The following is a 14,189-nucleotide window of genomic DNA, read 5'->3' as shown; positions in this document are numbered from 1 at the left end:
TAGCTGCTGGAAGATCCTGCTTTCTCTGGTGGACAGAGCATATAGGTGCTTGTGGAAGCAGTCTCCCAATCTACGTCAGTCTCACTGATGTACAGGAGGCCACACCGGGTGCACAGGATACAGTAGATGACCCTAACAGACTCACAGGCCAAGTGTCGCCTCACCTGGAAGGACTGTTTGGGGCCCTGAATGGTAGTGAGGGAGGAGGTGTAGGGGCAGGTGAAGCACTTGTTCCGCTTGCAAGGATAAGTGCCAGGAGGGAGATCAGTGGGGAGGGAGGAATGGACAAGGAAGTTGCGTAGGGAGTGATCCCTTCAGAAAGCAGAAAGTAGGGGAGGGAAAGGGAAAGATGTGCTTCGTAGTGGGATCCCATATTACCACATGGACTGAGAAACAGTGAAAAGCTTTGTTTTCATGCCATCCGGACAGATCATTCCATACAGTAGTACACTGAAGTGGTACAAAAGGAACAGCTATAACAGAATGTAGAACATACTGTCACAACAGAAACACTAGATGCTGGAAATTTTGAGCATTTAAGTGTTACAGTGAGCATGTAGTGTCTTGAGAATATCGTGTCACAGTTACAGAGAAAGTGCGGTCCAGGTAGACAAACAAGGTGCAAGGTAGATTGAGAAATCAGGATTTCTTTATCATATATGAGGTGGTTCAAGAAACCTATTACAGCAGGGTAGAAGCTGTCCTTAAGCTTGGTGGTACATGTTCCCAAGTTTTTGTGCCTTCTGCCCAATGGGGACAGAAAGAGGGAATGACTAGGGTAGATATGTCTTGGACTCCCACATATCACTGCTTTTGTCTGACTCCCCCCACCACCTCTCCTCAAAGACAGCATCATTAGGGGTGAGTCAATACGGAATGAATGTCTCTGGACAAGGCAGAGCTGGTGATCGTTGGAAGATTGTCATCAAGTTGGTAAGGAAAGAACCTATGAGCAGTTGGAATTCTGGTTGCTTCTACTTTGCCCACATCAGCTGGCTTTCACCATCTCAACCTGAGATTTGAATCACATCATTCCTGTAAATTAGCATTGTCAGTTCAGCACTTCTCCGACGATCGTCACCTTGTCGTGGTGGAGAGGCTTGTGAGATCCTGGGAGTGATGTTGCCTGGAGCTTAGCTCCTGTTACGATCACCCTTGGGAGTAAAGTCAAGGAGAAGGTTCCAAACAAAGAGGAATCCAACCATGACCTCAACAGTGGGCTGGCAGAAGATGATGACACGTCACAGCACCAGTGAAGATGAAGGAAGGTTGCAGCAAGTGAAGGGTCCCCAGTCATCTTGTATGCCATTCTACTGTACCCTGACCCCGATACATCAAGGACCCGTGGTTGCCTGTGCATCAGCCTCCCCACATTAAACACTCAATTTGAATGTTTACACTACTACTATAATTCACTGCAACCTGATTTTGAACAAACCTGCATTGTATTCACAGTCCCGTATCGTCTTGCCCGATATTTAGTTGTTTTCTTTTCCTTTGGGAATTTCAAATTTCTCCTTCTATTTACACCTCCTTTTGCATACCAGAATTATCCTCTTTCAGCTGACACCACTACCACCACTTCTTCTGGTCTACCCTTTCTCTGCATCAAGACCCAGTCTACTAAGTCCGTTTCACTCTCTACAGATGCTGCCTGCCTTGCTGAGCATTTTCTAGTTTTAAATTCACATCTCCAGCATCTGCATTATTTTATTTCCGTAAACCGGCAGTCAAATCACTATCATTTCTATTACAGACAACGGCCCCACAGGACTCAAAGAAATGTACATTATCCCCTTTCCATTGTACAAAGCTGAATTGTTTCCGTTCTCACGGATTCTGAATGAAAAAGAAGAGACTCTTGGATCTGATAATCCATCTGTAATTAGCCATTCTGCATTTTGCAAGTTACTTAAAATCCCTTGTTATGTATGTCCCAAGCAATATACTCCCCTCAACCAACACCACTTACAAATATTATTTCAAGCTTCGAAGTTCAAAGTAAATACAGTGAATTCCGGTGAATGGGGCAGCCACTTATTTGGGACAACTCTTAAAGAACAAAAAGTAATTGAGAAAATAGCCACAATTCCCTTTGATTATTTGGGACACTATGCTGCTTAACTGGGGCAGCAGACTGTTGCCGAACAGTTTCTAACTAGCGTCAAATGCGTAAACTTTGTAGCTGTTAGACACTGCACCGTGCTTAGAGCGAACAGCATCAGTTGCTTTGAGCTTCTATTTAAAAAGCAATGATTTTTGTTACTGATAGTTGGTGAGAAATAAGCAGCAATTCAAAACTGTTTTGTTCACTGCAGTTTCAAGCATTCAGTATACTGATTTTGTTCATTTACAGTCAGTCAAAAGTTAGGACAATAAATAGGTAGAAAGCTGAAAAGCAGGACTGCCTGGGTAGCAATCTGTGGATTTCAGCCTGTGCCATGCACCAGTGAAGGCAAGAACAGGATAATTTGACAGATGAATAAATGGATGAGGAACCATTGCAGGTGCGCAGGGTTTCAGATTTCTGGATCATTGGGATCTCTTCTGGGGAAGGTATGACCTGTACAATAGGGACGGGGTATTCCTGAAACCAAGAGGGGCCGATAGCCTTGTGGGCAGATTTGCTATGATTTTTGGGGAGGGTTTAAATATATTTGGCAGGGGATGGGAGGATGGGGCATTTGGTATACAAACAGAGGCAGTATGTAGTGAGCCTATCAGGAAGGACGGGTAGATGATTGGGCAAAATTGCTGTCAGTGGGATGAGTTGCAGCGTAACATTGAGACAAAATCAAAAAGGGTGATGGATACAGGACTGAAGGTGTTATATCTGAATGTATACAGTATACGGAATAAGAAAAATGATGCTGTGGTACAGTTAGAGATTGGCAGGTATGATATTGTGGGCATCACTGAGTCATGGCTGAAAGAAGAGTATACTTGGGAGCTTAACATCCCAGGATACACATTAAATCAAAAGGACAGGCAGGTGGGGAGACGGGGTGTGATGGTCCTGTTGGTAAAAAAATAAAATCAAATTGTTAGAAAGAGGTCACACAGGATCAGAAGATGTAGAATTCTTGTGGGTAGCTTTAATAAATTGCAAGTGTAAAAAGACCCTGATGGGAATTACAGTGCCTGTAAAAAGTATTCACCACACCCTTGGAAGTTTTCATGTTTTATTGTTTTACAACACAGAATCACAGTGGATTTAATTTGACTCTTTTGACACTGATCAACAGAAAAAGACAAACACGAGGAAATCTGCAGATGCTGGAATTTCAAGCAACACACATCTAAGTTGCTGGTGAACGCAGCAGGCCGGGCAGCATCTCTAGGAAGAGGTACAGTCGACGTTTCAGGCCGAGACCCTTCGTCAGGACCCTTTGACAGAAAAAGACACTTCTTTTGTCAAAGTAAAAACAACTCTACAAAGTGATCTAAATTAATTACAAATATAAAACACAAAATAAGATTACACAAGTATTCACCCCCTTTAATAAGACACACTAAATCATCACTGGTGCAACCAATTGGTTTTAGAAGTCATATAATTAGATAAATGGAGATCCGTTTTTGGAGACCTGTGTGCAGTCAAGGTATTTCAACTGATTGTAGTGAAAATGCACCTCTATCTGGAAGGTCTAACTGCTGTTGAGTCAGTAACTTGGCAAAAATTACACCATGAAGATAAAAGAACACTCTAACGAAAAGTTTATTGAAAAGCACGAGTCAAAAGATAGATACAAGAAAATTTCCAAGTCACTGAATACCCCTTGGTGTACAGTAAAGTCAATCATCAAGAAATGGAAAGAATATGGCACAGCTGTAAATCTGCCTAGAGCAGGCCGTCCTGAAAAACTGAGTGACCGTGCAAGAAGGGGACTAGTGAGAGAGGTCACCAAGAAACCTATGACAACTCTGGAGGAGTTACAAGCTTCAGTGGCTGAGATGGGAGAGACTGCACATACAATAACTATTGCCCGGGTGCTTCATCAGTTGCAGTTTTATGGGAGAGTGGCAAAGAGAAACACACTGCTGAAAAAACTCACATGAAATCTCAGCCAGTTTACCAGAGGCATGTGGGAGACTCTGAAGTCAGCTGGAAGAAAGTTCTATGGTCTGATGAAACCAAAGTTGAGCTTTTTGACCATCAGACTAAACATTATGTTTGGCGTAAGCCAAACACCACACATCATCAAAAACACACCATCCCTACCAAGAACCTTGGTGGTGGCCGCATCACGTTGTGGGGATTCTTCACTGCAGCAGACTCTGGGAGGCCTGTGAAGGTAGAGTGTAAAATGAATGCAGCAAAATACAAGGAAATGCTGGAGGAAAACCCGATGCAGTCTGCAAGAGAACTGCAATTTGGAATAAGATTTGTTTTCCAGCAAGACAATGACCCCAAGCATAAAGCCAAAGCTACACAGGAATGGCTTAACAACAATAAGTTAATGTCCTGGAGTGACCAAGTCAGAGTCTGGACCTAAACCCAATTGAGGATTTTTGGCCGGACTTGAAAAGGGCTGTTCACCCACTATCCCCATGCAATCCACCAGAGCTTGAGCAGTTTTTTTAAAGAAGAATGGGGAAAAATTGCAGTGTTCAGATGTGCAAAGCTGATAGAGACCTATCCACACAGACTCAAGGCTATAATTGCTGCCAAACACTCCTAAATACTGATTTTTAGGGGTGAATACTTATGCAAACAATTATTTTGTTTTATATTCGTAATTAACTTAGATCACTTTGTAGAGATCTGTTTTCACTTTGACACAAAAGTCTTTTTGTGTTGATCAATGTCAAAAATGGCCAAATTAAATCCACTGTGATTCAATGTTGTAAAACAATAAAACATGAAAGCTTCCAAAGTGGGTGAATACTTTTTATAGGCATGGTATAGACACACCTCTGAAAAGTAGCTCGGATGTAGGCTACAATTTACTGCGGGAGATAGAAAATGCATGTCAAATTAGATTAGATTAGATTAGATTATGAGGACACTCAGTCCTCATTTATTGTGATTTAGAAATGCATGCTTTAAAAAAGATACAATATTCCTCCAGAATGATATCACAGAAACACAGGACAAACCAAGACTAAAACTGACAACACCACAATAATTATAACATATAGTTACAACAGTGCAAAGCAATACCATAATTTGATAAAGAGCAGACCATGGGCACGGTAAAAAAAAGTCTCAAGTCCCGATAGCCCCAACATCTCATGCAGACGGTAGAAGGGAGAAACTCTCCCTGCCATGAACCCCCAAGCGCCGCAAACTTGCTGATGCAGCACCATTGGAAGCACCCGACCGCAGCGGACTCTGAGTCTGTCCCTAAACTTCGAGCCTCCGACCAGCCCTCCGACACCGAGCACCAAGCACCGTCCTCTGCCAAGCGCTTCGATCCCACCCTGGCCGCCGAGCAACAAGCAAAGCTGAGGACTCGGGGCCTTCCCCTCCGGAGATTCTGGATCACACAGTAGCAGCGGCAGCTATGCAGGCATTTCAGAAGTTTCACCAGATGTTCCTTCGTGCTCTCACGTCTGTCCCCATTAAATCAGGATTGTGCACGGCACCCTACTTGACAGATAACAGATATCACCACCGGAGTGGCCACTGTGAGCTGCGTCGCGCCACCATCTTCTCCTCCTTGGACAATGTTGTGATGGTCATGGGGGATTGCAATATGCAGGTAGATTAGAAAAATCAGGTTGGCGCTGATTTTGGCTCCCAAGAATGAGAATTTGTAGAATTCCTACAAGACGGCATTTTAGAGCAGCTTGTCCTTGAGCCCTCTAGGGGATCAGCTATTCTGGATCGGGTGTTGTGCAATGAACCTGATTTGATTAGGGAGCTTACGGTAAAGGAATCTTTAGGAGGCTGTGATTATAATATGGAAGAATTCACCCTGCACATTGTAAGGAAGAGTTAAAGCCAGATGCATCAGTATTACAATGGCGTAAAGGGAATTGCAGAAGTATGAGAAAGGAGCTGGCCAAAGTTAATTGGATGGGGTCACTAGCAAGGATGACAGTATCAATGGCTGGAGTTTCAGGGAGCAATTTGGAAGACACAGGTTAGATTATTCCCAAAGAAGAAGCATTCTAAAGGCAGGATGACACAACCGTGGCTGACAAGGGACTTCTTTCATTTATATAAAGAGTAAAAGAGAGGTGAGAGTAGATATTGGACCACTGGAAAATTATACTGTAGAGGTAGTAATGAAGGACAAGGAAATGGTGGACAAACTGAATGAGTATTTTGAATCAGCCTTCACTGTGGAAGACAATAGTAGTATGCCAGAAGTTTGAGAGTGTCAAGGGGCAGAAGTGAGTTCAGTTGCTATTACTAGGGAGAAGGTACTTGGGGAGCTGAAAGGTCTGTAGGTGGATAAGTGACCTGAACCAGATGGTCTACACCCCAGGGTTCTGAGAAAGGTGGCTGAAGATATTGTGGAGGCACTGGTAATGATCTTTCAAGAATCATTAGATTCTGGCATGGTTCCTGAGGACTAGAAAATTCCAAATGTCATTCTGTAGGGTAATGTAATTGGGGAAAATTACATAATCAACAACCACCAACACTGAACACGAGGAATTCTGCAGATGCTGGAAATTCAAGCAACACACATCAAAGTTGCTGGTGAACACAGCAGGCCAGGCAGCATCTCTAGGAAGAGGTACAGCTGACGTTTCCTTGAGTTGGGGTTTCGCTTTAAGAAGCTGATCTGAGAGGATGATGTTATTACATAAAGAGTTTTAGCGCGCTTTTGCATTTTGGTTTTGGAGGACAGTAAAATGTGTTACGGGCTTTATTAACCATAAAAAGCCCCTGTTTGTGTTATTTGTGAAAATCTCCATTGGTGACCCTATGCTCTTGGACGATTCCAGAGTTATTGAACGTGTCGGCCAACATAGCTGCTTTGAAACTGCCAGAGTTTTGGGAACAAGGGGCTTGGTTTGTACAAGCCGAGGATCAGTTTGCTCTGCGAGAAATCTACTATGTGGTAGCGTCACTCAGCAATTTCACAGCTGCGAGAGTGGTGAGCTTGCTTCAACACCTGCCTGAACACAATAAATACTGGTTGCTGAATACTCACCTTTTACAGACCTTTGGACTATTGGACTCTGAGGCATCGAACAGTTGCCCTTCTTGCCTAACCTTGGTGATAGGAAGCCTTCAGAGCTAATGGCCCACATGCTGTTTCTCCCGGGAAATCACCATCCTTGCTTTAATTTTAAAGAACTCTTCATGCAGCAAATGCCTAATCAAGCTCACATAGCCCTCACCAATGCAGCCGTGAAAGACTATAGGGAGCTTGCTAAAATAGCTCATAGTCTACACCCAGCCAGGCAATGGTGCATAAGTCCTCCTCTTTTCCCTGCTTCAATAAGCCATCAGCAAGGCCCCCAACAGAAGGACATCCGTGGCTGTAAAACAGACGACGCCAGGCCTGTGTTTTTACCATGCTGGCTTCAGTACAAAGACTAGGAAGTGCCAACCGCCTTGCAGCTTCAACAGTGCCTGCACTTCCGGACATCAGAGGCCCGTGAGCACTGTGGGTTCCAGATGCCAGGGTCATCTACTGTTCATTACAGGCACCCTCTCAGGGCGATGCTTCCCGTGTGACATGGGTGCTGCCAACATTGCCTGTTGATGAGAAGGCAAAGAGTGATGAAACCTGACTGGAGGCTGCCAACGGCAGCAGGATCCAGACTTAAGTTACACGACGGGTGACACTTTGCTTCAGTGGGCGATTATACACATGGGACTTCATCCTGGCTAAAGTGGCTAGACCCCTGCTCGGTGAAGATTTCCTGCATGCCCAAGGACTGTTCGTTGATTTGAAGAACTGTTGGCTTGTGGATGTCAAAGACTTGGGTTGCTATCCTGCTCCCCCAGTAAGTTCCCCACAACGACTTCGTCAAGCACATGCACCACTGCACGTGAGTTTACTTGACTGCTGGTTGAATCCGCAAACCTCACTAAGCCCACATTCTCCACTGCAGTCACAAAACACGTGGTCGAGCACCCCATTCCCACAACCGGCCCACCTGTCCATGCCCGCGTACACAGACTGGACCCAGAGAAGCTGGCAACCGCACAGGCTGAGATTGCCAACGCATAAAGTCGCAGCATTGTACGCCAGTCGAATAGCCCCTGGGCTTCACTGCTCTGTACGTTCCCCAAGTTCGATGGTGGTTGCCGCCCAGGTGTTGATAACTGATGCCTTAACAAGATCACCACCCCCGATCGTTATCCGGTCCCACACATCCAGGACTTTTAGCCGGAAAGTTAATTTTTTCCAAAGTTGATCTAGTTAGGGGGTACCATCAGATGCCTGTGTGCTCAGAGGATGTTCCTAAAGCAGCTGTGATATCCCCTTTTGACCATTTTAAGTTTCTGCGAATACCATTTGGACTGAAAAACTCAACACACACTTTCCGACGGCTGATGGACTCTGTATTAAAAGACTCACGATTTTCTTTTTGTTTACCTGGATAACTTACCTCTCACCAGTGCGTCCAAATCAAAATACATATCTCATCTCTGCACACTTCTCAAGTGCCTAGGCCAACACGGGGTTGATTATTAACCCTGCTAAATGCCATTTTGGGTTGTTAACCATCGACTTTCTCACCAGAAGGTGTGAAACCCCTCCCATCAAAAATAGCCGCTACTACCGATTTCCCACCGCCCCGCACTACTAAAAAACTACAGGAGTTTTAGTCGTGGTGAATCTCTATCACCACGTCTTTCAGCAAGCTGCTGAACTGATGCTTCGCCTGTATTGTGTGCTTAAAGGCATACCCCTAGTCAAGTGCTTGACTGGTCAGCAGACAAGACCAGAGCACTTAATGATACCAAACGAGCTCTTTCCAACACGACCCTACCGGTGCGCCCACTCCCCAATGCACCTTTAGTCATCACTACTGATGCCTCAGACTATGCTGTGGGTGCGGTGCACGAACAATTGCTCGGAGGTGTGTGGCAGCTGCTCACCTTCTTCAGCCGGCAGCTCCATCCCCCGAAGGGAAGTACGGTACGTTTGACCGTGAGCTTCCCAGTCTCTATCTGGCTGTCAGCCATTTTCATTTTCTTCTCGACAGTCTCCATTTCACAGCGTTCATTGACCGCTAACCCCTTGTACACACAATGGGCAAAGTATCAAACCTTTGGTCTGAATGGCAACAATGTTCACCTGGCCTACAGTTCAGATGGCAGGAGGGAGAAGAGTTTGTATGAGGGGTGTGTGAGGTCCTTCATAATGCTGTTTGCTTTACGGATGCAGCATGTGGTGTAAATGTCTGTAATGGCGGGAAGAGAGACCCCGATGATCTTTTCAGCTGACCTCACTATCTGCTGCAGGGTCTTGCAATCCGAAATGGTGTAATTCACGAACCAGGCCGTGATGCAGCTGCTCAGGATGCTCTCAATACAACCTCTGTAGAATGTAATGAGGATGGAGGGTGGGAGATGGACTTTTCTCAGCCTTCGCAGAAAGTAGGGACGCTGCTGGGCTTTCTTTGCTATGGACCTGGTGTTGAGGGACAAGATGAGATTCTCCGCCAGGTGAACAACAAGAAATTTGGTGCTTTTAATGATCTCTATGGAGGAGGCGTCGATGTTCAGCGGAGAGTGGTCGCTCCGTGTCCTCCTGAAGTCAACAACCATCTCTTTTGTTTTGTTCACATTCAGAGACAGGTTGTTAGCTCTGCACCAGTCTGTTAGCCACTGCACTTCCTCTCTATATGCTGACTCACCGTTCTTGCTGATGAGACCCACCACGGTTGTGTCATCGGTGAACTTGATGATGTGGTTCGAGCTGTGTGTTGCAGCACAGTCGTGGGTCAGCAGAGTGAACAGCAGTGGACCGAGCACACAGCCCTGGGGGGTCCCCATGCTCAGTGTGATGGTGTTGGAGATGCTGCTTCCAATCCGGACTGACTGAGGTCTCCCAGTCAGGAAGTCTAGGATCCAGTTGCAGAGGGAGGTGTTCAGGCCCAATAGGCTCAGCTTTCCAATCAGTTTCTGAGGAATGATTGTGTTGAATGCTGAACTGAAGTCTATGAACAGCATTCGAACGTATGTGTCTTTTTTGTCCAGGTGGGTGAGGGCCAGGTGGAGGGTGATGGCAATGGCGTTGTCTGTTGAACGGTTGAGACGGTACGCAAACTGCAGGGGGTCCAGTGAGGGGGGCAGCATGGTCTTGATCTGCCTCATGACGAGCCTCTCGGAACACTTCATGATGATGGATGTGAGTGCGACGGGATGGTTGTCGCTGAGGCAGGGCACTGAAGACTACTTGCTGGAATTTAGAAGAATAAGGAGGGATCTCATTGAAACCTATAAAATGTTGAAAGGCCTAGAAAGAGAGGATGCGGAGAGGATGTTTACTATAGTGGGGGGGGGGTCAAGCATCAGAGGGCACAATGACAGAGCAGAGGGACATCCATTTAGAATGGAGTGAGGAGGAATTTCTTTAGCCAGAGGGTGGTGAATCTGTGGAATTAATTGCCACAGGCGATTGTGGAGGCCAAATAATTGGGTGTAGTTAAGGTGGAAGTTGATAGATTCTTGATAAGTCAGGGCGTGAAAGGTTCTGGAGAGAAGGCGGGAGAATGGAATTGAGAGGGAAATGGATCAGCCATGATGAAATGTCAGAGCAGTCTCCATGGGCTGAACGGGCTGATTCTGCTCTTTTGTCTTATGGTTGAAAAGAAAATGGCAGCGTACACTCAGCTCTCACCTGCGGCTCCAACAAGCTGTTCATATGTGACAGCAGGGTACTCTCCAGTATACCACTTTGATAGGAAGGCTAAACCAGGTGAGAGTAGCTGCTGGGCCTTATACCCTGGTTAGACAGGGACATGCCCATCCTAGCATGCGCACTCAGCTCTGTTGGACAGCTCAGATGAGATCCAACGTACCGGAGGGCTGCGACGCCCCATGGAGAGCGAAGGGCATGATGGGGCACAGATGAAGTCATGGTCAACCACTGCAACCAAGGAAGACCCCAGTTTTAATGACCTTCATATCACTGGACCCAGACCTCCAAGGTCGAGAGAGTGGAACAGCCCCAGGGCAGTGGCATTTCAACTTTACAAACTCTGCCGCACAGGTTTCCTGTCGTTGTCGACATGGACAACCACCAAACCAACTATTAGTTAGCAATACACAGTTTTATAGTATTGTAGTAATATTGGTAGTGTTCCAATTTGTTTTGTATTTCATTTAAATACACAATTTGTTACTCAGTTAAATGGTAGATTGTCTCTTTTATGCCATTGTAACTACTTCCATGAAACTTCAGCTAACTGGGTCAAAATGTACTGGTCCCGATGTGCCCAATTAACCGGAATCCACTGTGCTTAAAAATAATTCTTGGACATCCTGAAGTCTTTACATCTTAGGATAGTTACCTGGAACTCCAGCCCATGCTTGTATCTGCAGTACTCTCGCAGTCTTGGATAAACCTTTTCTCTCAATGCCTTCCTCTCCACTTTGGTTTCTGTAAACATGGCAGATTAATTTAATTATTTAGTGAGTGCACATGGCTGACAGAGCTTGCTCCATCTATGAGGGAACATCATCTGAAACGCAACAAATAATAAAACAAGCAGCTAGTAATAACGAAAACTTAATGGTTTACATCGGATTAAGATTGAATAAAAGTGTTCAGAGTCCTTTTGTCGGCAAGTAAGGAGGTTGAGGGCTGGTGTTCGATGATCGGCGGGTCTTGTGGTCGATGCCAAGGATCAAGGCCCGACGGTTGAATGTTGAGGCCCGTTGGCCAGAGTCCCGGGTCTGGGAATCTCTTGTGAGTTTACTGGGATAGTCGAAGACCTAATGTTTGCATGTCCGAGTCCATGGGAGGCTGAAGAATGCGGACTGTCTTTGGGGTTAGAGGAGTGAGTGTGTGTGTGTGAGAGTGAGAGAGAGAGAGGGAGAGAGAGAGAGATTGATTTGCATTTGTTGCAGGTTGTGTTTTATATTGTTCTACCAAGCCTTGTGGGGATGCTCTGATGGCGCTGGAATGAGTGGCGACACTTGCGGGCTGCCCCCAGCACACCCTCGGGTGTGTTGGTTGTTCATGCAAACAACGTGTTTCACTGTGTTTCCATGTACACGTAATAAATACACTAGAATCTTGAAAGACCAACTCCCACAAACATTACCAAAGTGATGACATTTAAAAAGCAACTCAACACCTCCAAAGCATTTGGGAAGTTGGGAAAGGAGTTGTATAAATACAAATTCTCTCCCCTCGACAGTCAGCTGGAGCCATCTGTCGGCCATGTCCTCAAGTGTCGCAGGCGCAGTCGAAATAAAATGGACATCCCGTTTGAAGACAGATTTGAAGGCGAGTTAATAGCGAAACGTGTGCCTTTTGGAACTAGATGCAAAAGCGCCAAAACAATATCCATACATCGCGACCGGCACTTTATTGGTCATTCTAACGAAATCAGGGTGTTGTTATTACCTTCAGGGTTACAGCAGAGAAATATCTGCACACATCGCGAAGCACGAACAGTATTTTCTTTGTGATCACGGTGATAATCCATTTGTCACGGCGGTTAACACGTATGGTAATAATTCAGCGCCAGTTTCCCGCATAAGCTGTTGGAAGGAGTCTTTCGGCGACGCCGGTCCAGGACGGCGGCAAAACTTTCCCCCTCCCCTGATAAAGGCAGATACGGCCGGTTCCCCTGGGATTCAGTGTTATCCCGATGACTCTGCCCCTCGCGGCGATCAAGGCTGCTGCAGGAAGCCCGCCGGCTGCATCGGCCAACAGCAACAGGCGGTGAACGCCAGGCCAGTAAATGAGTGATCTCAGCCCATGTTGCCTGTATGTATATACTAGTAATTATGCATTTATGAGTCACTTGTAAAGCGAGGTTATGTATTGTGCCCACAAGTACAGGCGATTCTCGGAATCAGAATCGGGTTTAATATCACTGGTTTATGTCGTGAGATTTGTTAACTTAGCGGCAGCAGTACAACACACACACGATAAACACAGAAAAAAATGAATTACAGTAAGTATATATGCATATTAAATAGTTAAAGTGAAAAACCAGAAATAATTTTTAAAATGAGTTAGTGTCCATGGGTCCAATGTCCATTTAGAAATTAGATGGCAGTCGGGAGGAAGCTGTTTCTAATATTCCACCCGAAATGTAGGCTATTTGTTAACCCTTTTCCATAGATGCTGCCTGGCCTGCTGAATTCCTCCAGCATTTTGGTGTGTGTTGCTTTGGATTTCCAGCATCTGCAAATTTTTCTCATATTTGAGATTCTGTAGATATTGGAAATCCAAAACAACACACACAAAATGCTGGAGGATTTCAACAGGCCCGGCAGCATCTATGGAGGAGATCCTGATGAGGGGTCTTGGTGCAAAGCGTTGATTGTCTATTCCTCTCCATAGATGCTGCCTGACCTGCTGAGTTCCTTCAACATCTTGAGTCTGTTACTATGCATTGTGCCCTTCAATTTCCCTGAATTTTAATGTTTCCATTAAACCAGTTATTAATTATGGAAAGCTTGTGCTCATTATGGGAATATGCAATCTGAGGCAGATGGAGACCTGCAAACAACTCCTTAAGTGGTGATAGAGTCAAGGAGGGTGTCAGGAAAAGGACACAAAACTATTTCTCATAATTCTGCAAAATGAACAATTTAATCAAAAACAATACAATATATTCATTTTACGTTATTGTCAGCCAATATCACTGTGAATCTCTAAATATCTCAGATACTGCCTGAGCTGGGGATCACTGAGTTATGTAGAATGGTAGCGGGCTCGTCAGCAAATTAAATCAGACATCCATTTAAACTAATTCTGCACTAATACCATTCATTTCTTCACACACTGATCAGCTCCCCTCAGATTCTTCCACTAAGCTACACACTAAGGACAACATACGGTGGCCATTTAACCTACCAACATGTCTTTGGGATGTTGGAGGAAATCAGAGTATGTGGTGGAAAACATGTGGTGATAATGATTCTGTAAGAATATTAAAAGTAAAAGGCAACTAGGGAGAGAATAGGCACCCTTAAAGAGCAAGGTGGTCATCTATGTGTGGAGCCATGGAACACGGCTCTTAAATGATTATTTCCCATCTGTATTCACTGCGGAGAAGGCCATGGAAGCTAGTGAGTTCAGGAG

At 45.2% G+C, this 14,189-nt stretch overlaps 1 protein-coding gene across 3 annotated transcripts in view; it reads right to left on the bottom strand.

Annotated features, from left to right (window-relative positions):
- The window catches only part of LOC134349703 (NACHT and WD repeat domain-containing protein 2-like), a 62,385-nt gene extending 49,544 nt beyond the window's left edge, over window positions 1-12,841 (bottom strand). For all 3 annotated transcript variants that reach the window (XM_063054431.1, XM_063054432.1, XM_063054434.1), the window contains exons 1-2: window positions 12,498-12,841; window positions 11,437-11,525 (exon numbers count right to left, since the gene is read on the bottom strand). In XM_063054431.1, coding sequence (XP_062910501.1) covers window positions 11,437-11,525; window positions 12,498-12,579 — 171 coding nt within the window. In that variant the 5' untranslated portion in view covers window positions 12,580-12,841. The remainder of the gene's footprint in view (window positions 1-11,436; window positions 11,526-12,497) is intronic.
- Window positions 12,842-14,189: the final 1,348 nt, after the last annotated feature.

The sequence above is a fragment of the Mobula hypostoma genome, chromosome 7, assembly GCF_963921235.1.
Source record: "Mobula hypostoma chromosome 7, sMobHyp1.1, whole genome shotgun sequence".
NCBI lineage: Eukaryota > Metazoa > Chordata > Chondrichthyes > Myliobatiformes > Myliobatidae > Mobula > Mobula hypostoma.
This window is presented reverse-complemented; position numbering and strand designations above follow the sequence as displayed.